Genomic DNA, 27,871 nt, shown 5'->3' with positions numbered 1-27,871 from the left:
TGTACTTGTTAAATTACTGCAGAAAGGAGAGGGCTACGGTGTGGTAGGGCTGTGCACGGGACTTCCCACCTGCCCTGGCACCTTCACCTGCTGGCATCAGCCTTTTGAGCACAGTGGGTTCTCTTTCCCTTGCTCTGCTCCGAAATGGAGGAGGAGGGAAAAAAAATAAAAATAGATTTTCCTTCTGAAGCTCTACTCCAAATCTCTCATTCCCAGAGGGTTGCAGTGAACAGGAACCATGGTGTGTGTTCACTTCCCTTCTGGCAAAGCCAGTTTAAAATAATAACAAGAAAGGTCGTGGAACAGCTTAGTACGAATCCAGTCTTTCGTGTTGCTGCCTCACTTGTTCTCTGCTAGGCCACATTTTCGAAGGTGCGTTTAGCCTGCCAAGCATGCAAATAGCTCTTTTACTTAAAAGTCCAGGGAGAGCAGAGGGGCCACAGCGGTCTTTTTCCCTTCATCTTCCCCTTACTCGTTCAACACCTTGTAAAGCAGCACCGAGGTACTGAAAAGGCAGGTTACTATGCCTTGAGAACTGGTGTGGCAGCTGTAGCTTGCCCTGCATTAATGCGTGTGTTTAACCTGAAGTGGCTGGAGCCTCCCTGGGCAAGTTTTCAATGCTTTTGTGTGTGTGTGTGTGTGTGTGTGTGTGAGTGTGTGTGTGTGTGTGTGTGTGTGTGAGTGTGTGTGTTCGCCTTTACAGAGTTCCACATGGGAGCAAACCCCCTCTTTCCCATTTGCTGCCTGCTGCCCTGAGGGAGACAAGGCTGAAAGTTTAGCGAGTTCTGTGCATAACTTCACATCACAGGAGCAAGTGCGTATTCCCCCCTCCCCTTTCTTTTTCCTGCTTCTAAACACCTCCTTCAAGTTCGCAGCTGGGCAGGACTCCAAAGGTGCAGCAGCAGCAGCAAGCTGGAGTTCAAAGTTAGCAGTAAATTGCACAACTTCCAACTCATCGCTACGCTCGGTGACTATTAACAAGCTGGAAGGCGCTCAGGCAAAAAAAATAGGGGAGAAGGGAACACCCTCGAATTGTTTGGGGATCGCTGATGTTATGCCGCTGGGATCATGGCTCCTTTTGGAAGGAATTTATTAAAAACCCGGCATAAAAACAGGTAAAGTGAGTGGGTATGTGGAGAAAAAGGTAGGGCGCTATGGGATGAATTATTTTTTATACTTTTTGTTTGGCTCTGGGGGCAGGATGTGTTATCCGGACCCTGCCGTTCCCGGCAGCCGGACTCCGGGGCTCACCTGCGGGCGGGAGCCGGGCCGGCGTGGGCCGAGGGAAGAGGTTTTTGCCTTGCTCCCTTCCCCCGGACCTGTCGTGCCCCTCTTCGCTCTGGCTCTTCTGAGTCCCGGGCAGTATTTTCCGTGAGCGGGAGGTACTTTTCCGGACTCGGAACCTTCCCCGGCTAAAGCCAGGCGGTGCCCCGCTCTCGGAAGGTGAGGCTCGCCGGGGCCGGGAGAACCGGCTGAACCCCGACGTTCGCGTCCCGTCGGCGGCCAGGGGGAAGCCGGAGCTCTTCCCCCGCCCCGGGACAAAAGTCCCCGAGTTTCTCACGGGACGGCCGGGCTCCGGGCCCCGCGCCTTAGCCCCGTTGCCCTGGGAGGCTGACCGGCAGCCTGCAACCCCTTCGGATCAATCCCGTCCCTTATCTCGTCCGCTGCTGTCAGCCTGGGAGGTAGGACAGCATCGTGCTCCCAGCGTGGGGGGTGGGATGGTTTTTCTTGTTTAGCCTTTAGTGCGGGATGGACTTGTACTGTATATACTTTTTTGGGTTTTGGTTTTTTTTGTTTTGTTTTTTTTTTTACTTTGAGTAGAAAATTCCTCAGAGGGACTGCTGTGGTCCTTGGGTCTGCTGCTGCGAAGTTTCTTTATTGGGACTTTGCCCCTTACTCTGTACATGCTTCCACATGCCCCACACACGGGCTGCAGAAAGGAGAAGGAGGGTTATGTAATCATGTTAGGTGCTAGGGTGGTACTAGATTTTTTAAGAGTAAATTTTCTTGGACCCTATGGAATATACAGTGGCTGAGCCCATCTAGCTAAAGCTGAACAGTAGCAGGTCACTGAAATTTTGCCTCAGTAAGAAACTAAAATCACTTGTACTCTCATCCCCATTTTACCTAGTGCTCTTCACTGAAATTTAGTTTGTATTTAAAAGAGTGGAAAGGATGATCTTTTCTATGGGGAATATAATTCAACGTACTCTAAGGAGTCTTGTAAAAATATCCCATTTCTTTTCCATGTTTGGCTTTTGGTTTTCACATTTGATTTAATGAAAATTATTTTGTATTTGTTTGGATTTTGTAAAAATATTAAGTTAGCATATTACGTGGAATATAAATTAGATTGTAATAGTTCATTATTTAAAAATTGGATACTATTTTAGAATTATTAATATTGTAGTTTACCAATTAAACAGCATATTTTGCTAATGTGTCTGAACACAGTAAAACTTTGACACAATTCTCATGTTCCCATTTTTTGTTTAGAAAATCTAGAAAGGTGGACGTGAATTTTTCTGTGAAATTGCTTTCACATAGAGCTGGAACTGTATTACTCTTAAAGTAGAAGTTTTGTTCCTGCTACCACTTAGCTGAATAAGGATTAAATAACAAAGCACAGTTCCACTGTGTTCAACGGTGAGACTGTTTCTCTTTTGGGTATTTACAATATCTTCACAGTAATTGCGTCAATCTCACTATGTTTGCTGATGTGCCATTTTATTCCTCAGGAAAAGAAAGTCATAATCCAAAGCTTTAAATAGGCAATAAAAATTAAAATACCAAAGGAACCATTACTGTGAACATCTAAGACTTTCTATTCATTTTATCCTCATATCCCCAAAAATAAATTAATGCCTCAAATGGCTGAGAGGGTTTGTGGCAATAAGAAGGGGCTGTGTGACCGCAGAAATGTAGGGGAAGGGGGGGTCAAGAACAAAGTAAACTACATACTTCTTAAGATGTGTTACTATCTATTCAGATATCTAAATTTCTGCATATATAATGTTAGCTTTGATATTGAATTTTGAGAATTAAACTTTGCTTATGCAGTTAGTAAAATGGTTTTGCAGTATGACTGAAGAGCTACATAATAATTATTTCTCATTTTCTTTGTATCTTGGTGAACTCGTTTGAAACCTTGAGAAGTGAGTTTAAAATCCTTCACTGTGTTTAGGCCAGTAGTTGGAATCAGAACTTGTGGCTCACTATTTTGTCTAACTACCTGTAAAGAAGGATTGAAAAGGGACATAGAGAAATGTGTATCTTTAACCTGCTGCTGCTTTTTAAAATAGGCCTAGTGCTCAGTCACATTTATGGGAAACACAGCTTTTTCCTTTTTCTCTGGAAGTTCTTAATGATCATTTGCTACATGCAAATATAACTCCTGAAAGTCATAAGATAAGCAAACGAGGAATAAAATCTATGTTAACATGAGGACATAAAGCTAAGTTGATGCAACAAAGGTAGGTGGAAGAAGAGCCAGAAGGAAAATGAAGGCGTTACAGTCATTTGCTCAGATAACAAGATGACACCACTGTAATTAGTGCTTGTCTTGCAGCATTGCCCAGAGGTTCCAGATCAGGGCCCTATTTAATAGTAGGCTCTTCACATCCAGGTTGTAAATTGTCAGCCTCTGCCCCTTAGACCTCAGAGTTTAAACAAAGAGGTTACTCCAACTGAGTCTGTGCCTGAGCAAGAGGCGACGGATGTTGTCCATTATGCCACGAGTCTTTTGAGAAAGAAACTGAGATTAAACTTCAGGAAAACAAAACCTGTCCTGAACTACTGTTAGTATTTGAAAGACTCTAGTGAATATTACTCTGTTGGGCTGATGAAGTGTCAGTCCCACAGAGACAGCACAAAGCCCATGTAGCCAATGGATCACTTCAGTCCTGGTTTGATTCAGGGGAGCGGCCTCTAGGATTGTGACTCCAACATAGATTTCTTGGCAAGAAAGATGGTAGTGATATTTTGATATCTTTTTCAAGAGCTCTAAGTAGTTTTTACACAATTCTTTGTCCTTCTGTGACAACCAGAAGTAATCACAGTCCCCAGAATGTGTATGTGCTTGTCACTATGTCCCCAGGAGAACAATACTTCCAAGATGCCCCACCCACTTACAAACCCAAATGTGCACAGCAGGGACAGGTTGTACCCTCTAAGGCAACAAAGGAAAAACGAAAGTTTCCTGCAGGACTAAGGCTCTGCAACATGAATAAACCCAAAGGGATTTTCTTCTTTTTTTTTTTTGATGCAAATCTCTTGTTGCGTACTTTGAGAGTGAGAGGAACGTTCAGCTCACATCACACTTCAGAAGTGTAGTGAGAGCAGGAAATGCTTAGCTGAAGGTGGAGGAAAAGAAAAGGCTCTGAGTTCTTTGCTCATAAGGTCTAGTATTGATCTAACACATTGCTCTGCATGGAGTCAAAACATCTCCCTATCCAGATATGACAAATACAGGACATATATACTTGCAGTGTTTAGGTACCAGGGGTTCCTATTGTATTCAGTTTCCTGGTTGCTAAGCAGAACAGGAATTTATGCTACACTGATTTTCGGTAGGATTAAAACTTCTCTGCTCTTGGGCACTAGATTTGATCACTTTTGAAAATGGGTCTTTAGGTTTGTTTAAATACTTCAAGGATATCTGGATCTGTGTCACAGTGATAAAACTGACCTCATTGCTATTTATTTGAGACCATTTCCTTGGGTTTTGCACATAAGCCTTAGACAAAATCGTTGAATCTCTACTGTTTCATTTGTGTTGTAGCTGGGATACTGAAAGGGAGAGGGTACAGATAATCTATCTTGGTGCTGTAGGGCTGTCCTGTTACACTCAGCACCTTGAAAAATACAATTTGCCAATATACTTCATACTGGTCCTATGTTTACTACAAAAGTTTGTACATTCTGTTGGCATGTAACAATTCTGAACCCAGAGTAGCGTTTCAGGATTAAACAATTGTGTTACAAATCTGTTAATATTTAAATGTGTTTGCTGGTTTTGTTTTTCCTTCCCGTATTTTTTTCTACCTTTTACTTTTTACTATTCTCCACTGTTTTCCACTTTTACTCACTGCCACAGGAGTTAGTGTTTCTCTGTAGGAGGGAAAGACTTACTTTGCCTGCTCCTTAATTCTGCCTTCCTTTCATCAGCTCATCTCTGGTCCAGAGGTAGAAAGAAAGACCATGTATCTCCATTCAATGTTACAGATATAAGAGAGAGTTCTTCCTGTCCTGACAGCCAGAGGCCCCTCCCCACTGAGACACACACTCAATTATTCTCTCAGTTTATATATTACAGTGCAGGGTAGTGAATTAGATTAGAGACTTCCTCTGTCTGATACTGACCTAGCATTTCCATGATCCCTCCCTTTCTCCCTCCCTCCAGTAGTTTCTCATTGCATCTAGTTAGCACAGTGATTTGTGTATTACTCTGAACATCTCTCCTGCTCTACCTACGGCTGAGTACACCGCTGTACATTTTAAACCTTGATGAAGTAAAACTGAAAATGCTCAGCATTGAGGTTTGGACTGGTAAAGCTCTTGGAGATCAGCTGCTTGTCTGAATGAACTGTGTATGACCCACACTGTAAGTCTCACGGGATCATGTGAGATGTCTAATACTTCTCTTGGATGAGCACACCCGGATAAAAGTCTGTATGAAGCTATAAAGGTGCTTTTTTGATACAAGACTACAAGGTATTTGGTATGTATATTGGAGGGGGTAGGTAAAAGTTTTAGAATCAGTGGTGCTACCTGTATTAAATTTTTAGGTTGAAAAGATGGTGCTTGTTTGGTAATGGTAGAACTCATTCTCTTTACATATATTTTTTTTAACTTTTCCCTGAGTTTGAGATGTATTAGTGAACTTTTAAGGAAGTTGTTCCTTTCTGAGACAGACTTCATACATTACAATTTATTTTCTGGTCTGCCTTGGAAGCTTTGTCTCAGGGGTCAAAATGGTTGCATACATTTTTTAATAATCTTTGTACATATTTGTTCACTTCACTTTCAGGAAGAGCTTTTCGTCTAGCAAAACACTAACCTTATTTCTAAAGAGTTAATTATCTACTATTCCAGGAGGGCAGGCAGCAATTTCATCCTGAAGGAGTAAATAAAATGAGTAATAGAAGTGTAATACTACACCATCTAAGAGCATGACTTAGGTTAAATTGAAGTTAATCTGAAACACTAATATAGTGTAGAGTCAGGCTGAGAGATACATTTCAGATGTAACTCCCATTTGTTTAGTAAAATATTAAAAAGAGGAAAAATCTTACTGGTCAATGGTCATTTCCTATTTTACTGTTGAAAATCTAGTATTGTGCATGAAGAAAGACACATTGCTAAATATGTAATTAATTCAGTAGACAGAAGTAAGTTTTCAGAGCTGGGCATTTTTTAGAATTCTCTTAACTTTAATAAAATCAGTGATAATCACAGAGTAGTACCTCCTGATTTACCTATGCTCAGAAAAGAAGGTTTTTGTTTGTTTTATATGATTAATAATAACAATTTAAAACTCTGCTCTGAAAGACTATTATTTGAAAACATTAACATCTCATATGCTGTACAGGCCTTAATTAGTTCGTCCAGCTTCTATATTTAGTTTGTTGGTAAATCCTTATTAATAGTGACAGAAAGGATGATGCAATATAAAAATGTTAAGACCACGCATTAAGTGAAGCCTAGAACCAAATGTTGGACATGGTGGTACCCAGTTGTGTGCATAGGTAACTGGCTATAATTGTCACTTCTGTTGTTCCCCTTGTGTGTTATGATACTCTTGAGATGATGACTCTCTCTCTTCTTCTGTAGAGTGTTTCTGTGCTGGCAGTCCCTCAGGTATCACACAGGACAAAACAGATAAGAGAGTTTCAGGAAGCTTTGTCCAAAAGAATGCTTTTTTTGAGCACGTTTCTGGAACTTGACTCAAATGAGCTCCAGGATTAACCACATTGCCTTTCCCTGGCTTGACCTAGCCAGAAATACACTCAGGGTGCAGGTGTTGCAACAGTGATAACGATACCGATTTGTTTGTGACCTCAAACAACCGATAAGCTTACTTAGTTTTCCTTAGCTGTAATTTGGGTGTTAATATTTACATGCCTCAGGAAAATAAGTAGGACATGACTAGACGGTGTAGAATGTGTAGAAGCGCAGAATGTGAAAGCCAGTTTGTGGGAGAGGCATGAATTGAATCTGTGTGCTATTTTTTTCTATTCCTCATACAGTCCACTAAACCTAGATGCTGTGCAGGAAAGTGAGAATACACTGTGGATTGTTTAGGTTTGATTTTGTGTGGTTTTTCTGAGGAATTTTTCAATGGCCTAGAATTTTCTATAATGTTAAAAATACCTTGTAAGAAGGGTTTTAATATCCCAGAAAGAAAAATAAATAAAGAAATACCATGAGCATCTTAATATATTTTGAGGTGGTTTTGTGAAGTGAGCAAAAGCAAAGAAAATTAATTGCAGAAACTAAGAAAAACAGAAAGGAAGGTTCTCATTGATAATGATAATAAAACTGTCATGTAATTACATTTTTAATGCTATGAAACCCAAGTCCTTATGCCATGTGGAAATGAGCAAAAAAACCATCAAACTTGAAATAAAAAATTCTAGTGCATATTTGGCATATCTCTCATCCACTTTATTTATACCCTTTATGTAAAGATGTGCTTCTGTCACCAACTTTATTGTTTCATTCTCAGTGCTGTCTGCCTGAGTGCATTTTTGCCTCTGTCAGTTTGAGAGGTTTAAATTGTAGTTTAGATGGTTCTAGACATGCATTTTTGAGCATCAGCATTATAAGATGCCAGAGTATGTTGTAATCTTGGAGGTGATGTAAACCTCTGTTTTTCTGGGTTGTGGTTGTTTTTTTATGATTTTTTTCCACATTAATTAGCAAGTTACAGAATAATCATAGGAGAAAAACATGTTTATAGAGACAGTAAGTGTTTGCTGTGAATATAATATATTGTTTATATCAAGGGTCAAAATCATGAATCTGATTAAGTTGCTTTCTTTATTCTTCACTCCTATTTGCTCTCTTTCATTGATGTAAAGAGTTCTGAGTTACAAATTTCCCATCATAATGGTAAATAAAGACATTTCTATTGAAAAGCAGAAGATTTTATTTTTTCCTCCTTTTAATAACACAAAAATATTGAAGCTTAAAATAAATATGCAAAAGCACAATATTCTCATGTTGAACGACAAAATCAGGTTTATGAAAATTTAATAATCTATTAGACCTTTGTTTTGGTCAGGTATAAATATGTTTACCTTACTTTAGCTTGTAAGGGTGTATGACCTCACTGGAATAATACACTTGAGTGAAGACTACTAATTTTTAAGAGAGTCTGCCCTTGGGTCTTGAACATGCAATTTGCTTTGTGTTAATAGATTCCATCATCCATATAGAACATCTTACTTTGCTTTCCCCAGCCTCCTTCAATTCAAAGGAATTGTTTCTACAGAGGTTATTTTCCACTGTGAAAGCACTTTTAACCTACAACATTTGTCAGAGCAACAGTTGGGACACAGTTTTGATGACCTAAAGTATGCCTCATTTGCCATAGGAAATTATCAGATTTTGCTCACTGATCAAAGAGTCATTCAGTGGTATTTATAAATGTGAAATCTTTGCAGATCTTGTTCAGCTGCTGGTGTTTTGGTTGGTAAACTGATGTTCTGAAGCAGTTTTGTTTGGACATCAGCTGTTGACAGACTTCCTCTGGACTGATTGCTAAGGCACTGGGTATACTTTTTAAACTTGTTTCTTGTCGGTGTCTCTCTCAGGGCCACTTCATTGTTAATATCCTACTTTACTGAAAAGCCTTACACAAATTTAGTTTTATAACAATTTAGGATGGGTATTGACTTTACTGCACTTTCCCAAACTCCTGGTACTTTAAGGATTAGGTAGATAACTAATAATGTTTGTTTGTCTATAGAAGTCCCCACAGGTGTCAAAGATCTAAGTTATTTTCGGAACTGCAGTTGTGGATGGCCACAGTACTTTTGCTGACACTCATATTGCTCCTGAGATTCAAGTACAACAGTAAAACACAAACGTCAAGCTCCATCTCACTCTACCTGCGCCACTGAAATTTAGGTATCTAGTCATCTAGGTACTCTTTGTAGTTAATGGATACATCTAAACACTTCCAGAGGGCAATTCATTCAGTCTTAGACAGGCTGTCAGTATGGGATTAGTCACCCTTTTGGAGGTGCCTATTTTATGCCACTGATTACAAGGAAGGTCAGAAAATTATCTTTGACTGCACATCTACATTTTTAAATAGCTTAAGGTAGATGATATGAGCTCCACCCAATCACTTTTCATGGAGCATGCTCAGATTTGTTGGGCAGGTTATTAACCATCTTTTGCACCACTCATTTTGGAAATTAAAAAGGGAAACATGAATGGAGGGGTGAATTACAGGTAGATAATGTATGATTAAGGAAGAACCATCCTAATAGCATGGATGTCTTCCATGACCCTGCCACAAAATTCCTACCTAGTTTTGGGCAAGACACATAAACCACAGTTTACAGAACTGGTTGTTCACTGTGTATTCCTCATTTGCTAATTCAGTGTCCTGTAAACTCTTTCACATAAGGGCTCAGCAAAGGAGGTTTATGGATGTCTTACCTTGCACATGGATATCAATTCAGTTAGACAGAGAGAATTTAAATGAGTGGATAGCTTTGGTTTGTAAAAAGGAGTTCTTTCCCTACAAGAGTATGTGGAGATAAATTCAGTAATGTCAGCCTGAAAAGCAATTGAACATCTGATGGTAAAGGACATATATTTAAAGATTAAATTTTGAAAAGTGTCCTCTAAGGGGGTTGTACCATACCTAGGAGAAAAGATACAAATAAAAATACACACATATTGAACAAAGGTAAGTAATAAGAGCTATTTTTATGGAGGTGCCTAAGTGGAATTCTAGTCACCTAAGATAATCTTTAAGAATTTTTGATATTTAAATTCTGACTGGTAGCACTCCCCAGCCACCTGCACTCCTATCATGTCTTACACTGGTCCTGAGCACTGTGCAATTTGTACTTCCCTCATTATTAATTTTCCAGGAAAGTCTTGTGAAGTTATTCTAAACTGAAATTCTCTCAGTATTTCATGTTGTGGCTGCTTCATTTTGTGCTGGCCTAAGTTACAGTAAGGCAGACAAAGACAAGGGTTAGTGCTGAAAGCTTCAGTGAGAGAAGGGACTCAGGTTTTGGGTTGCTGTTCTAATTAACATTTCTCTTTTTTTTAATGCGATGAACATTTGAACATGATCTAACAGCATCTAAGTCCTTCTCTTTTGTTCATGTTTCTGATTGCTTCAGGTCAGTTTCTGCTGAACTTGCTAGTGTCAGCAAACCCCATTGCTGGGAGTTCAGCTCTTCTGTAGTACTTTCTGTGGAAGTTGAGATGTCCAAGTGAGCATTACGAATTTCAGCAGCAAGGAAAATACTTGAAAGTTGTAACATTCAGTGTCTGCAATACCTCAGTACCTTTTATGTTTCTGACAAAACTGAGTACTATCTCTTATATTCATTTAAGTGAGGCAAGTGACCAGTGTAGCAGAGAATGAATCTTTCTATGGACACACTGAAAACTACTTAAAATTAATTTTTGTTGAACTAAGTAGCATGGAAATCTTTAACAATGGCTGAAATTTCTAAGTACTTTTCTGCATGTTAAACATATTTCTTTGTGCTAAAGCATTTGTGCCTGATAGGCATATATTCAGTATAAAAATGCATTTATGACAGCTTGTGTTGGATGTGATCACTGAATGCATATGTATAGCTCATAAGATATACTGCCACATATGTACAATAAAATATCTTACAACCCCCAAATCATTGTATATATAAACAATACATGCAGAAATAGCCACTTCCATAGATTGCATATTTATGCCTCTACATATTACAAACCTGAGTACACACCAGCCTGTCAGAAGTGACAAACAGAATGTGCACATATCACGGAAGAAAGCTAAATATGTGTATTTCTCCCAACATGACAGAGCTGCTCACATGGCAGAGGGAAGCATGCCTTCACCCAGCTGTCACTGTGGTAACCACTCAGCTTATGAAGTACCTTGTTAAAAGGCCTTTTTATCCTCCCTGAGCTAGGAAGCCATCTGAATGGCTCATATGTTGAAAGGATCCCCACCTGCAAAGACATTTGGATATGTGAAATAAAGAAACATAGGATTAATTTGAATGTTGACTCAGTCTGACTTTCTGTGAACTAAAGAAAACAAGTAGTTTGAAATGTCTTTCTGGTGTCACAGCCTGCTTGGGATAATCATTATCCTGCCATAGATGTGTCTCACAAAACTAACACCATTATTTCACAGGCCTGCCTTGGTCTTGGTCACAGTCACGCAGCCATGCTTAGCTTCAGCTATGCCCATTGCAGATCTTTGGCCTATTCCTGCTCTCCCTGTTCATCACAATTATTTTGCCAGGAATTACCACCTTTTCAGCTGTAATAAATTTTTGAAGTTTCTTCCTAACCGTTCAGTCACATTGGATGGCTATCTTAGATGGTTTAACAAGGCTTTTATCTTTATGGCTTAATTCATCATGACTCATTAGAGATCAGACAAGAAGCACAGCTCCAGTGGGAGGGTTATGATGGACAACTGATGCATTTATGAGCCTCTTCATATGGACCCAGCTGGAAAACAGTATCTGAGCCATAATACCTGTCATCGAACAGGTTTTGGGCTTAAGTCACAATTGTTCAAATATTTTAGTATTCACATGGCCTTTTCATCTGAGTCACATGGAATGTCTTTCCTCTGCAGTTGGCTTTTCTCATCTTCTTACAGCTAAAAATGGGGAGGAGGGGGGAGGCTACTATACACCATTCTCTGTATCTCTCGTCTTTCGCCTTTCTTCTTTGCATCAGTCTCGTACATTTCCCATTACTCTTGGTAATAATCTTTATGATCCAGCTTTAAATTTGCTTCCAGACAGAAATTCATCCCTTTTTGCCTCTCCTATCTGTATTGCTCAGCTGGCTAGAGCTAGTTTTGCAGTCTCCTATGCTCTCTTTAATATCCATTGCTTGGGAAGAGCACAGTTGGTGAGGTAAATAATTTATTTCATTTGTTCAGTAGCTTCTTCAGAGAAGATGTGGTTATGTTTCAGAGACCCTATCAGCCTGTGGCTCACTAACTACATATTGAAGCATTCATTGATAGGCAATTTTAGAAAATTACTTGAAAGCATAAGCTGCACAAATCTCTCAGTCTGATAGTGGACAGTAAAAATGCTTCAGGTTTCTTTTAAAAAAAATCATGTCCACTCTTCTCGTTAGCATAATTATCTAGCTAGTACTCAATTTAGCTCTTTAGAATGAACATTTATATAAGAGTCCACTTCATTATCTCTTTTTTTCCTTTCAGCTCTTCAAATACTAAAAGTAATGGAACACATTTGTCACTGAATTGTCTTTCAGAAAGTTCGAGGGAGAAATTTAAAAGAAAAAAAAAAGAAAAGAAAGAATTTATTGTAAATTAAGTCTTGATAGAGCATCCTTTGAGATGATATTTTTCAAAATGATTTAATGAAAGCAAATGAAATGGGAAAGATCACAATGTAGCTTCAGAGTGGGGTGGTTCATTCTGTAAAATTTATTGCAATATATACAGGAGAATATTAAAGCCTATCCTGTCTTTCTCACTCCTAGACAATCGTAGAGAAATACTCAGACTGGAGTCTATAATAAACAAAAAATCTGTGTTGACAAATCATTAGATTTTCAGAAGTTAGGAGAGGGTAATGATTGATGAAGTTGTTGATGAAGTTGTTGATGAAGTTGTTGAACTGCTCTAAAGGCTTGCTGTTGCACAAAGAACAGTCCTAAGCCCCCTTTCCAGGCTCCTGGGCATTCTCTATCATTTCCCTTGCATTGCTGCTGTTCTTGCCAGACACCACAGAACCAAATGAGTACTTTTTTATTTCGTTTCCTGAGCCTGAGTTTAACCTTAGGATTGGCAAAAAGAAACCAACTCCTTCTGGACATTCCATTCATTATGAATGAGAAGAGAACCTGTCTTGCATGGTGCCACCAAGAGCAGAGAAGAGGTGTAAAACATGCACAGCATATAAGGGTTCATAAGAAGGTAACCATCCAGCCTCCTTCAGATCAGGGAGTATTGGAAAAGCAGCAAGAAGTCTTATTATTTCCCTGTCGGTATTTTACTCCATTATTTAACTTGCCTTATTATCATCTGTCTACATAGTGTGCTTTGTTCGTGTTTTGGCAGCTCAGACCCAACCTCAGAATACTTTGTGTTTGTTTCTTCACTGGGCAAAATGTCAACAAAGGCAGGGGAGGGAAACAGTACACTTTTACCTTTCAACAAAAGCTGAACTGAATTTCATAGAACCACAAAAAAAGGGAAGAAACCCCAAAAAAACAAAAACAAACCAAAAACCAAACCAAACAGAAAACTCTTCATACTCTCAGTGCTTGGAATTCCCCTCACTTCTTTGATCTCAAAAGCTCATAAACAACCAGTGCTTCTAAAAGGCAGTTACAGAAATTCTAAGAGGAGAAGTTGGATAACACAGACTTCTGTAACAGCAACTCTATCATTTAGAAGCCTGTGTTCCAAAGGAGCTATAAATTATTCTGCTTCCTCTATCCTACTGAAAGTGATGGAGATTTAAACACATTCTGTACATTATTCATAGGAGCTCCAAAAAGCTTGTACAGTGTAACCAGTGCTTAAATATGCATAGGCACTTAAATTAGACACAGGAACAATTTAAAGAATTGTATTTTTGCAATGTAGCAAAATTCTTGTGGTAGATGAAAATTATCAGTGGCATTTTCATTTGTTCGCTAGTGACAACTACCCACTGCTCAAAATCAAAATGTAGCATTTACTGTATTGATATTTCTAAACTTCTCATGTTGCTTATTAACACAGAGGAATTTGAAAATGCCTGTTCCCATCCCCCCCCATCACGATCTAAAGAATTACTGTCACTGAATGTCAGTGTTTGTTTTGGCTCTGGAGTTTTTCCTGGATCTTCCATTCCTGTATAACAGCTGCTTCCTCAGTAGCAGTTGCAATATACACATCAAAGCATGTTTTCCCAGTAATGTAAATTGCTGATGTTACTGTTGCTCATCTTGGAAAATATTTTGGTGGAGAGCTATTTCTCCTCTTCTTTTCTCAAGCCTCCACCTCCACTATGTCAGACTACTGCAAATACAGGCCTGGTATGATAAACATGTTACCTGCCATGACATTTTGTGTACACACCATGCTTGCTGAAATTCCAAACATTTTTTTGACTAATATCCACTTACCAACCTTATGACTTTGACTATACAATGGAGAAATGATGATTAGTCTGACAGGAAGGCAGATTTAAAGCAGATGTAATTTATTGAGAATGCGTACCCTTAGGGGCAGAGGAAAATTTCAGAGGTAGGACAGGAGGAAAAGGCAGGGGTAAATTCAGTCTCCGCTGTAGCCTTTGCACTCGCCCAAAGTGTAAACATGGTATAGGACAGAGCTAATAAGTGAAGGGGAGGACCTGATAAACTTTTGGGCAGCTTTGCTGAACATCTGCACTCGGCCCTTGAAAATGAGGTTTTGCAAAATAATATTTGCCATTGTAGCAAGGAAACAGAGTCCTGTCATTATTAAATAGAGCAGCAGGGGAGTGTTCAGTTTAATCTTTCATAACTATCACTCTTATCTAGTGAACGAGGTGTATAAGTTCTCTTACAGTATCTCTTACTTCTGTCTTTCTGTTAGTACAATATCCTGAGCTAGTGAAATTTCCTGGCTAATTTTATTTGTAGTACAAAATCTGCAATCCATCCAATTAACAGATGATAGAATTATTACTGTCAGTCCTTGTTGGTCCTTCTTGTTGGCTGCTTTAGTTTCCTTTTTATCTGTTTTAAGTACTGTCAGGGCTTTTTTCCTTTTTTTATTTTTCTTAACAATTGGTCTCTGTTCAGACACCTGTTTTCAAGCACTACAGTTATTAGAATGAAGCACATGATTTCCCATGGGATTTTTACCAAAGTCTGACACAAGTCAGCAGCAGTCTGGTGTGAATGAGTTATTTGCAGTAAAATAATTATTAGACCATACCTTTCATATTTTTATTCTGTAAAAAAATACTATTCCATTGCAAGTCAAAGCTATTTCACTGAAATAACTGAAATAGAGCACCAGCATCATATAAAGTGTTGAAGTGAGCAGAAATTTCAATCACAGATCATTGCTGAAATAAAATATATGCAATTTTGTACAGTAGCTAAGATGATGGCATTTCTCTGAAGAAGAGATGAAGGACCTACTTACAGTTTTAAGTACATAAATTTTAATTTATATAGAACATAATTTGCAACAGCTGTTTCTAATTAAAATGCTTCATAGAGCCTTCCTGACAGTATGGGTATCTTGTTGAATTAAAAACTTTTGCCTTTAAAAAAGAGCAGAAAAAATGAACATTAAATTTATACCAGGAAAAAAAATATGTTGTAACTAGCTAGTAATAAAAATAGTCTTTCTTTAAATTGTTTTATTTTTTCAGATATCTGAAATATTGCAATTAGAGCATCCAAACTACTGTGTATATGTGTATGTTTGAAATATATCACATGGCTCACAAGATGCCTAATTTTCTTTTATTTTTAGTAAATGCCTATGTACATTTCTGTAAAGGAGGTAGTTTTATCATAGAGCAAGATTAAATGGATACAGAAACAGATGGTAGAGAGAAATTTTTTTCTCTTTATAAATAATAATTATTTTGTTTTCAGAAGTTCTGTGGTGTTCTTTCCAAGTCTTCCTGCAGTGTTGGGACTGCACTGATGATCTGTATCTAGAGCTTTATTCTCACAGTTAAAGTACTAGTTCTGCCTTGCCATGATACCTTTCAGGTGACCTTTCCCTGACTTTCATATGATGCAAAAGGCAGGAGGAATCAAGTTTCTGACGTGTCATGTATGGATTTTTTGTGTCCTACATGACAGGAATATTAACTGTGCCTGCATTATTGTTTTTAGGGACTTGTGAAGGGGAATGGGAAGGCAGTCGGTTAATAGGCTCACTTGAATCCCTAAGGCTTTGGAGTAATTCCAGCTTCACTGGGTAGTGAGAGAGTAGCTACTTCCTCATTGCTGCCCTTAGGAAACTCAGAAGTGAGTAATGTACTTAGGCAGGAGGCATACCAAGTATAAGATTTGGCCTTTATTGCTTTTTGAATAACTTTACAGAAGGGGACAGAAAGTTAAGAGAAAAGGTGGTTTAAATGTGGATAGTCTGAATAAATGTAATAAGGACTTTCAACATGAGCCATTTATTCCTGAAAGGTTGAAATATTTCTGACCCTCGCTTTTATATGGACTGTGTATTCTCTATACATGTAATGTTTTAACTCACTTTCAAAAATCACTTTGGATCAAATTAAGTTAGTTTCTTCCACACAAGAGCTTCAATACATGGCCCCAATAGCTTTAAATTTCACAGATAAAAATCACAAAAAGCCAAAATACGTTTTGATCTTTTCTTTCATAATGATAATCTATTGTCATATTTATATTTATATTTATATTTATATTTATATTTATATTTATATTTATATTTATATTTATATTTATATTTATACACATATACATACATATATATGTGGTAACATGCTGAAATTTTGAAAAAGAAACAGTAAAAACAATAACACAATAAAAACAATAAAAGCAGTGTTACCTAAATGGTATGTGATGAAGTATGTATTTTCTGTGCTTCAGCTTCATATTTGGTTTTTGATTTCATATTAGGTCAGAGGTCTGGTAGAAACAGCATTCCTGCACCATTTCCACAAATCATTGGACATTAGGAAAGGTTCTTCACTGGGGGAGAGGTTGGGAGGAGAGCAGTCTTCCCAAGGAGTTGGTCATGGCACCAACCTGTCAGAGCTCAAGGATGATGCTCTTAGTTATATGGTTTAATCTTAGGTAGTTCTGGGTGTTGGAGTGGATGTTTCCTATGTGACCCTTTCAGTTTGAGATATTCTGTGATTCTGTGACTGATATTTGTCCTTATATACCCTGACATGTAAGAGTCACTGATATCAGAAGCTCTCAAATTACATGTAGCATATGCCCTATGCTACAAATGTAAGCCATTTGTGTCAAGTAGGTATCCTACATTGGCTTCTTATTGTTTCCATCAAGTAAATATCATTACAAAACATCACATTTTTGTTTGATAGTCAGTCTTATCTTTGATGATAGTTATAGCTTAGGTCTAAGAGGTAAAACAGGATAATAATCTTGGCACTAAAATAACAAGATTTTTAGAAATTGCATGAAAACAAGGCAAGTGCTCTCTGGGCCCTTTCACATGGATAAGCCTCTGTGGGTATTGAAGAGAGAGAATACCGTATCACAAATTCATACTTCCCAACAGGCGTTTTTATGTGCCCCAGCAGCACGCTCGAAGACCAGCCCCTTGAAAACACTGGACTATTAAATGTTTAGTGTCTCTTGTTTTCCCAGGATGATACATGCCATTGTGACACAACATTTTCAAAGGAGAGCAAGTGGCTCAGCCACCAAGCAGGCCTGGCTGGGAGGTTGTTCCCCCTGTGCAGTGGGGCAGGTGGGAGATGCGGCACCAAGCCTCTTGTTGAGAGCTGGGAGCGTACGGTTTAAGGAAAAATTTAGGGACTGCTGAGCAACACGGGGAGCAGAGCCCTGCCTGGGTCTCCCTGAAAGCATTATGTTCCTTAGTGGACTCTAGGAAAGCACCTTGATGGTGAACACTGAATCTCTTAGCAAGGATTTTACTGCAAAGATGCAGTAGGCAGAAGCGAGATTGCCTCTTAGAGCCTTTTTGTCTGATCCATTGAAGAAAGTAAATTATTCTGGGTGGTATCTTGGCCTAATGTAGGGATTTGCTTAGAAGTTTAGGAACATTATGATCCTACTTTGGGGAGGTCAGGGCAGTGACATAGCTACATACCTACATACTCTGGTCAGCTGAGGACCCCACCACAGAAGACTGTCAATTATAAAACACAATTATCATCTGATATTTTGCAGATTAGGCTGTATGTGCTATTGAGAGAGATTAGGCTGTTGTAGAATAAAACATGGTTTTCCCAAAAAATTGGTGAAAAACGGCTAAGATATTTTACACAAATGGCTCTCTAGCATGAGATCTGATGGAAAATTTATAAATTATTAAGAGTTCTATTCATTTTCAAGAAAAGTTTAATGTATTGCTTGGTGTGCGGTCTATTTTTGCCAACTGACATTTATTCCATATAAATTATTTCAATGACTGGGAGGAGGCAACCAATAACATTTTTGGTCATAAACATAATCTCGGGATTGAATACCTTTCCTAAGTATTTTTTAGTTTATCAGTTTGATTTATCTTTGCAGAGGGTATGTCAAGAAATATGGTAATATTGAAAAAAGAGATAATTTTTTTTTGAGGGGGGAGAATTCTAGAAAGAATTTATTGTAGCAAAGGGAGATAAGGTTTTTATATATGTTTCCTCAACAAAGGCAGTTGTTGGCAGTATTCTTTTAGTGTCCATTATATTTCAGAAACACTGCATTAAGTTGCTAACAACATGATATGAAAGTGATCTAGTCCCAGCAGAAAGTTTGCAGAAATTAGTCAAGAAAAAGAAGTATCTTGTTCACATGAAGATGAAATTCTAAAAAGTAGGGGGATACCTTTATTGGATTGGCATGGTTTGTTGTAAAACTGATATATTACAAAATTAGGGAAATTGTTTCTGGAAGGCAAAGAATTATGTTTGATATGTATATTATTGGGCCAGACATACATTAAAGTCAGTGAATATCAAAAGTTCCCCTTCCAGCATTTAAGCTATCTCATATTTTGACTTTGTGTGACATAAGTAAATGTTTTTGTTTTGTCTATATGTTGCTGGAATGTATTACCTTCCCCTAGGCCTGAAGAATAAATTAACAAATTATATATCTGACAGACAACAATCAGTTTGTGCTGATGTAATTAAGACTGTGTGAGGTCTAGAGCATGATTGAGACGGTGTCTTGGGTCAACTTGAAGAGAAACAAGGAGCAGAAGGCATGAAAATAGCAGCTGAACCAAGCAAACAAAAAGATTGGAAATGTATTTTGACCATTATTAAGTTTAAATTCCCATCTGTTCCTAAGTTATTAATTAGTGTCTTTGTAAAAAAATATAGACTTGCGTATTGTTGTTGTCATCAATACTTTATAGTCTTAGACGTGTAAGTAGAACATTTCAGTGATCAATTCAAAGAAACAGAATTCAAGCCAGAACTGAAAGATTCAAGGCCTGTTTGCTGCAGCATTTTTTTTTAAAAAAGCCTTAAAGCCTTCTGATAATGTTTTCATAGTTTAGTTACTTCCCCATGAAAGTTCTATAAACATAAGTTGTTTATCATATTCCATCTAAGAAGCATCTTTTGATGGATATTTCTCATGTCCAGTGTGCTTGGGAAGGTGGTAACTTAATTATCCAATCCCTGGTCATTGTTGAGAATCTATAAATACTGGAGTCAGAGAATAAAGGTGCTTCTTTCCTGAAAGGTGAAAGGTGTTCATGTGAAACATTTCATGTCCTTTAGCGACAGCCTAGCTAGTTTTGAAGAAATTGTTATTGTGGTCTTCAGGAAACACTTTGGCAGTTATACTGCTATTAACTGCTAGATTATTAAAAATGTTAGTTCTTTTGTGTTCTTCACAAAACTGCAGGGCACAAAATTCAAAGAACCTGTATATTTGAGAAGATTGTCTCTGTGTTAAAACGACTGTTTAAAAGCAGATCTTGCTCCTGAAGACCATGTCATTTCTAATGACCAAAATTTATTCAAGACCTCTTTCTTAATATTGAAATGAATTCATGGATTTCCTTATAAATTACTTGCTAAATTGAACAGTCAAGGTCTAAACTAAGGTGAAGTTATGACGTGTAGGTCCCACATTTAGTTGTCTGTACTAAATCAACTGCTGCTGTAACCATTCTTGTTCTATTTCTCTCAGATAAACCAGAATCTGGATTTATCTCACCTGAATGAATCTCATTGGAATAATCTCACCTGATTTTATTTACCTGAAAGTGAGCTAATTGATTGAAGGTGGTCACATAGGTCTATTGTAGTTAATGAAAGAGAAATAGCTTCCTCTGATGATAATTCCCAATGATCGAAGATGGGCTAGGCAGTAGGGATTCTTCTTGGAGATCTCCTCTCTTCTCTTTATGAGGAGGAAGTTTTGATGGTAAATTTATACTGAAATCTTAATTTTCATATTAATTCCACTTCATAAATGCAGAATCTGCTCTTTGCTTTTTATAACAAATGCATGGTTTAACAAAAGATAATTCCTAGTACTGCCATCTTCTTGCCTCCTGAAAACAAGGTTTTATTAATTGTTATTTTGTGACTGACACAATCATGCTTCAGTTTTGTTTGGAATGACCTGAATTAACGATGAATAAAAGAATTGTACAATAAATTTTACTTGAAAAGTCCATGGTGAGGTTCCAGTTTACCATTTTTAGTGAAAGATAATGAAGAGCTACTTTTGATATTTTAGAATATATTAGAATTTCATGGTAGTGGAAGATTATAAGCATTCTTTTTGCTTAGATCTAAACATCAAAAATTGAGTGAAGTGACTGAATAAAAATTAAGATAATATATGTTGGGACAAACACATAGAAAAATTAAGGATTTTTTAGTTTATCAATATAATGATATGTATAAAATGTATAAAATTAATTTATACTTTCTATGCCACTTTGATCCAAGAATTACAGAGAAATTCAGAATTTCTTTTAATTTCTTCTCTCCTTTTCTGTAAAATGTGGCAATATAATTAAAAGAAGTAGGGTACATACATTATATGCATATATATTTTTTTCATGTGTAAGCTACTTGATTTCTTTTCATACCTGGGTGTGCATACATTATCCAATTGTTCTACAAATAGTTATATACTATAGACAAAATAAAGAATAATCCTTCCCCAAAAAAGCTGAATGTAGAGCAGATAGGTGCATCATAACTGAAAATGTTACAGGGGGCAATAAACAGCTAGGAAAGGGTTGAAAACAGTAATTTAAAGATGTTATTTTTGTGTCCATATTGTTTTCAGGGATCCCGTAGAGATTGCTTTGCAATATACAGTGTGTTTCCATCAGAAGTTTGCCTAACTCCTGCTGAACTCTGTGGGAATCCCGTATAAGACAGTATAGTAAAAGTATTTATCAATACAATAATGATGAGATGTCTAGGGGTCTGTAGATTTATCTGAAGATTTGCTGGTAGCACTGAGAGAAACTGCTTTCATAAAGAAAACTTTAAAGGAGCCCGGAATAGAAGAGACAGTGGGCTTCTGCTTAATCCACATAATCATTTACATTCTGAAAATATTGACTAGGAGAAAATATGCCAATCAAACAAAATCAAGGAAAAAAATACAAGAAGAGTTTTGATTTGAAAACAAATTGTTTAAGACACTTAGAAGAATGCTAGAGAAGATGACATTCCTGAAATGTATTTCTTGATTGCAAAAGAAATCAGGAAAGATATAGCCTGAATTTACTGCCTCAGGGTCCCCAGTATGGGATTTCTTATATTTTTATGCTTTTTTTTTTTTTTTCCCAGTACTTTTATAAATTTAAATTCAATGGCTGGTAATACACTTATATTTGTAAATCAATTACTAAGGTATCGTTAGTGAACGTGGTTTGAGACACTTTATTTTTCCTTATTCATTTCACATAATTTTATGCATAATAAATTACTTGTTGCTTTTTTTCTTTTCATATCTGTAGTGTAAAGCAAATACTGAGTTATTTTAGTCACAGCTGACTTGGGTTGCAGCTGGCTATTTACCTGAATTTCACTTTACTGTCAATCTGTCAACAGGAAAAAAAAAAAAGAGCATTCTGCATATTGTAAATCTCAAAGGACTTAGAGATATTGATTTTTTAGCATGTGATATACTTCCCAGTAATGCCATTTAATCTAATATCATCCTCCATTCTTCCCCCCACCTCTTAAACTTGAAAATCACCTTTTCTTTGTGCATTTTAGCCATTTTCTGTGTCTGTGATATGTGCTTTTTTATTTTGGGAAGTAGTCTATGGAAACATTATTAACTTTTTGAACATCGGTTTCAAAGAATAATTACTGTAAAACTCTGGTCTATGAGGGGGAGCTATTGGAGAGGGAAAATGATGTTATTACTCAGTCATCTACCAAAACACACATTTTACAGAGAATGTTCCAAGACCTGAAGCAATGTAGTTGGACAGAGCTCTTCTGCGCAATAATACTAATAAACTTACACTTGTCAGTTTTATTAGTATTCATTTGCAGTTTCCTTTCTTTTAAGGATTTTTGCCTCCTGGTCAGAATGGCACCTAGAGCTGAGTCAGTCATAGTTCAATTCATTGGATTGCAGTGTGTCTGTCAAGTTGTGTAATAATTAAGAAAAAAGAACAAGTTGGATTGCTTTACTAATCATAGGGTATAACTGTAATTAAGCCAAATAAACCTCCATGCTTATTACAACTCAGAAGACTAAAAAAGTTCTGCTAGTAAATAGTCCTAGATAGAAACATATGCTCTATTGCACCCTTTGAATATAGTCTGAATAGTTATTTTCTTTTTCAAGCCTTCTCTGTCAGACTAGGTTAAACCTCATTCATTCAAATTAACAGCAAGGGATACCAGAAAATCCAAAGACATTTTTCCTCAGGGAATTTGCTGTTTTATCATTTCATGCAAGAGGTCAAATCATCAGGTCTGGGCAGGAAGTGGAGTCTTTAGGACAAGAATATCCAGGCAACTCTGCCAACGTAGGCCCACAGCAGCCCAGGGACAGATGGGGGCAAACTGAAGAATTAGCTGTAAAGCTAACTTCTACCTTTGGCCAGCTGCATTGCTGTCTAGGCACTAGTGATTGTTCTGGAGCTACAGGAGCCAAAATGGGATCTCAGACACCTGGAGTTAGGTATCTCAGTGCATAAGGAGGTACCAGGTTAATAGCAAATTAATTATAATTCATAAAAAAGCAAGTAAATAAACAACTCAATAAAATAACTTTTTTTCCTTTTCTTGCATTTCATATTATTTCAAATAACAAAATAAAATGCAGATGCATTCTCTTGCAGCTGGTATCCTCTCACAAGTCCCCAGAATTCATGCTATTTGGTACTTCAGGAAGAGCAACACATATCTTGATCATTATTAGTGAAAAAAAGAAGCAAGGAAAAACAATTGTTTATATGCTTTTGTGGGTGAAGGTGTGGCAGAAGAGCTGCAAATACAGTTTCATTGGTGTTGTTCAGTCATCTTTCTTCAGTCCATACATGCTCATTCTTCCCTTCAGAAGCCATTTCTAAGAGCTTAGAAATGTCTGTGCAGTTTTTGTAATGAGAACAGATATGAAGATCTGAAAGCTGTGCTGTCCTTGGACAGTCTAAAAGTGTAATGCAGATTTCCAAACTTTATTATTGTTTATTAATACACTCTTACTATGTATACAAAGCCAAGATTTGATAAAAGACATTTTTAGTGAGATTGTCATTCAGCTGGACTAGTAATAATATTAAAACCACTAGTCAGTTAAAGCTGTTACTTAATCCAAAGACATTTCTTCATACAATTTAAACAAGTATATTGTCTTGTACAATACAGGAGTTTGTCAATGTGTTAGCCACATCAGAATTATAATAATTATCCATACTGTCTCTGCCATTGATATGTAATTTATACTTGGTCCCTTGTTTTTCAGATCTCCCAGCAAGGACATGGCTTCAAATGAAAGAGAGATTGTGGTTTGGGTTTGCCAGGAGGAGAAGATTGTGTGTGGCCTGACAAAGCGCACAACTTGCTCAGAAGTGATTCAAGCACTGCTTGAGGAACATCAGACAACATTTGGAGAGAAAAAGGTCCTTTTTGGAAAACCTAGTGATTACTGCATTGTAGAAAAATGGAGAGGCTCGGAGCGAGTACTGCCTCCCTTGACAAAGATCCTGAGACTCTGGAAGGCCTGGGGGGAAGAGCAGGCAAATTTGCATTTTGTATTGGTAAAGTCAGATGCTTTCCTCTCATTTCCATTGTGGAAAACGGCTGAAGCCAAGGTAGTACAAAACGTAGAAAAGCAGTGGGACCTCAGTCCAGCAAACTACATGAAGATGTTGCCAATAGACAAGCAAAAGAAAATTGTGAGGAAGACTTTCCGGAAACTGGCCAAGCTTAAGCAGGACAGTGTTCAGCAAGAGAGAGATAATATGGAGACACTGATCCATCTGATCATTTCTCAAGATCACACCATTCATCAACAAGTCCTTAGAATGAAGGAACTAGATATGGAAATTGAAAAATGTGAAGCAAAATTCCATCTAGATCGTGTAGCAAATGATGGAGAAAATTATGTGCAGGACTCCTATTTAATGATCAATACAAGTGAGGCTGAGCAGCAAGGGAGTAGGCCAGATGATCAAAAAGAGATGCATGACTATCTGAGCAAAAGTGAGGGAATTTTACAGGTTGAAGAGAGACTGAAACATCACAAACAATTAATAGAGAACCTCTGTGCTGAAATTGAAAGAGAAGTACACGGTATATGCGTAGAAAAAAATGGAGAGGATGTTCACACAGAAGGAGCAGCTAATGCTGAACTGGAAACCTCGGATTTGGAAAGTGTGAAATACGAGCTGGAAAAAAGTATGAAAGATGGTCTGAGAATTAACTCATACCTGAGCTGCATCCAGAAAGAACTTACATACAGGGACTCACTGCTTCAAAAGAAGGAAAAAGAATATGAACTTCTTACAGAAGAATTTAATTTACTACACGTTAAAGACAACATTGAAACTAGGCTTCAACCAAATGAAGAGCCATCCAAGGGCAGTGGCATCTCCAGTAACAGCATTGCTGCTCCTGACTTTGTTCATAGAGTGACTAATCTGGACATAAACGATACAGACTCTGACACTGGAATCAGCTCTACACACAGTCAGGACTCTGAAATAACTGCAGGGGACATGGTACTGCTGTCAACATAGTTGAAAACAGTTATGCATTTTTAAAAAAATTATTTTGGAGGGTATTTATAAGAAGTAGTAAATCTGATGTCTTGAAAGTTAAGCTCTTCAAGGTATTGAAGCTGTGGCATTGCTTCAGCAAAGTAAAGAGTGTCTATTTATGACCTTAATAGTATACTTGTGCTCGAATGCTACGTGCTAGAATGGATTAACTGGTAATAGGTGTAAAGCTATTGGCTGTGCTACGTCAGGACAGACTGTTCAGACTTCGTAATGCTGACACTCAGTGAAATGGGAGCATTCTGACTGGCTTGGACCTAAAGTTTGGAGATTTCTTATCATTTGGTCTTTGGGTCCACTCCTGTATCTCCCTAACTTTTTAGGAACGAGAAGTAGAGACTAGAGAAAGCTAGACCAAGAGCTTGATTTTCTGCTCTGTTACATTAGCTTTATGCAGATGGAGTTTACTTGCTATGAAGCTGCTGTAAAAGATGATATAATTGAGCATTTAAGCTGTTAAAAAATAGTTTTTTATGATAATGTAGAATAGAAGAAAAGTAATTGCATTTATGCTGTATTTTTAAATTTAGTTTATACATATCAGGATTATATTTTTAAAAACTCCTAAGTCCCATTTAAAAAATTACCTTCCACACATGGGTTTTTAATTTTGATGCTCTTTCAGCAGCTTTTATCTGCGTTTAAGATCCTTAAACCCCCTACTTATCTGCTGTTACCCTGTAGTTGCCCCAGTGATGTTTCAGTCCACAGAGTTCGTGCCAGCAGGCATGTCAGAACTGCTTACGTCCTGCTGGTGCGAGACGCTCAAATCCCAGGCTCACACCCAACCCGAGAGGCATTTTCAGCAAGACTTTCTCCTGCCTATCTCACTGGTTGGATCCAGTGTCTTAAGCCTCCTGAAATCATCACTACCGAAAAAAGCATAGCAGAAGCAACAGGTAGGAGCCAGACATTTTAGTCTCTGGCTAGACACTGTTTCCCAACAGCCATATAGCAAGTTGGTTTTCAAATCCCATCTCATACTGTTTTGGAGCAGGAACCTGTAAATCCTGCTTCCTCAGTGAGGACTTTGGGATACAGCTAAAACTGATCCACTTTCTATAGTTAATAAAATATTGGGCTCTAGGTAAAATAAAAAAAAAAAATTAAAAAAAGGAATGCAAAACCTGAGAGTTTTACAACTATGTGGTTAAGTCAAATTTTTTCATTTTTTCATTTAGGATGTTTTTCTCATGCCCTTCTCCAGTATATTGCTGTAAGTCCAAAACAAAGCTGTAGAATTGAACTGTCTCAATTACCAAACAAGACTTCAAACTGTGCTAGAGGCTCTGCTAGCAGAGAGCATGTACATAATTTCTGGGTTGCCATGTTCATATTTTGCAGATCAATCTGTTTAGTACTTCAGATTAAAAGAATTGAATGGACAAATAATTAAAACATTTCTGAATAAAGTTTAGTTCTGCAAAATTCAAAGCAATCCTGGAATTAACAGCCTACAGAGTAAGCAAATGGACAGTACCTAGAAAGTGTAAATGTAAAATTCTTTCAGATACACTGCTTTGTTTTTCTATAATTTTCTTCTCCTAAGTGTCTGTCAACCATATGTTTTCTAAAATGACCAAAGTGCTAGGACTGCTGAGTAGCACATATTTAATGCAGAAAAACAAAACAAACAAAAAAAAAAGTAAAAAACAAAAAGCCTTTTCTAAAAATAAATTTTTTGTGGTTTATTTGTTGTGGGTTTTTTCCCTAATCCTGGATATTATAAATAGTTTCTGTTTCAGCAAAGTGTGTTAGTTGCCTTAATATATTTTATGTTGTATTTTTTTTCATACAATGTTATTTGAATGCTTCAATAATAATGTGTAATATTTAGACTCATCAGCTCCTGATGGAATCACATGTATGAAATATATTATCTTATCTTTGTAATAATTTATTAACGCAACTCTGCATCTTTTGACCTCTGTGGTATCACTGACAAGTAGTTAAACCCAGAGCTCTGAATGCTGAGAGTAGACTAATGTGTTCTATGAGTTTAGTTACCAATAGCTGCAATTTCTATTGAGTCATTTTTTTATACATAAATACTTAGAGGCTAGAGAATTGAAACAGAGTAATATACACAGCTGTGCAGGCTAGTACAAGACCCATCAGGGGAAAAATTAATTTCCACTCATAAGCTACCAGGTTTATTTTACTCATAGGAATTTGTGTGGGTTCTCTCAACTGATCTTTATCCACACTTGGTGGTTGTGCCTCCCCTGTGACTGGTAGGTCTTAAGGGTATTACTGTGTTTTAAGAAGAAAATAAGAAAAATAGGTTGAGAGAGAGTATTTCTTTAAAAATAAAACAATATTAAAAATCCAGTGTTTTGAAGCATTTTTTTGAAGTTTATACTACAATATCTCAAATAAAATTATTTTCTTTCAGAATTTAGAATGTACAAGGTGATTAAAGACTGTGTGCACTCTTTGCTGTTTATCTGCCTCTAGACTTCCCATATATTTGTTTGACCTAGTTTTAGGATGCTAAAAGTATTCTTTATGAACCTTTATGCCCCTTACTTCCTCCTTTTTCACAGCTGTCTATATTTTATTTAAATTTTAAATGTCCATAATTTAAAATTCACAATGAAAATCTTTGTATCGTTTCCTGTCATTCCATTAAGCGAGTTACATATCCATCTTCAAATCTGGTTTTATTTTATAACATTTTACGTGGACAATGGAACACTTACT

The 27,871-nt window shown here is 37.3% G+C and overlaps 1 protein-coding gene across 4 annotated transcripts; it reads left to right on the top strand.

The window, feature by feature from the left end:
- Positions 1-856: 856 nt before the first annotated feature.
- Positions 857-27,565, top strand: RASSF9 (Ras association domain family member 9). Of its 4 annotated transcripts, none has more exons than XM_015629272.1 (2): positions 857-1,115; positions 23,854-27,565. In XM_015629272.1, the coding sequence occupies exons 1-2, from the start codon at positions 1,069-1,071 to the stop codon at positions 25,127-25,129; spliced, it is 1,323 nt and encodes a 440-aa protein (XP_015484758.1). In that variant the 5' UTR covers positions 857-1,068; the 3' UTR covers positions 25,130-27,565. The 4 variants fall into 4 exon arrangements, with proteins under 4 accessions (XP_015484758.1, XP_015484761.1, XP_015484759.1 ...); XM_015629275.1 differs by having other exon boundaries at positions 1,107-1,128; XM_015629273.3 differs by lacking the exon at positions 857-1,115 and adding an exon at positions 1,312-1,682.
- The last annotated feature ends 306 nt before the right edge of the window (positions 27,566-27,871 follow it).

This window comes from Parus major, chromosome 1A, assembly GCF_001522545.3.
Source record: "Parus major isolate Abel chromosome 1A, Parus_major1.1, whole genome shotgun sequence".
In the NCBI taxonomy this organism is placed as follows: Eukaryota; Metazoa; Chordata; class Aves; order Passeriformes; family Paridae; genus Parus; species Parus major.
This window is presented reverse-complemented; position numbering and strand designations above follow the sequence as displayed.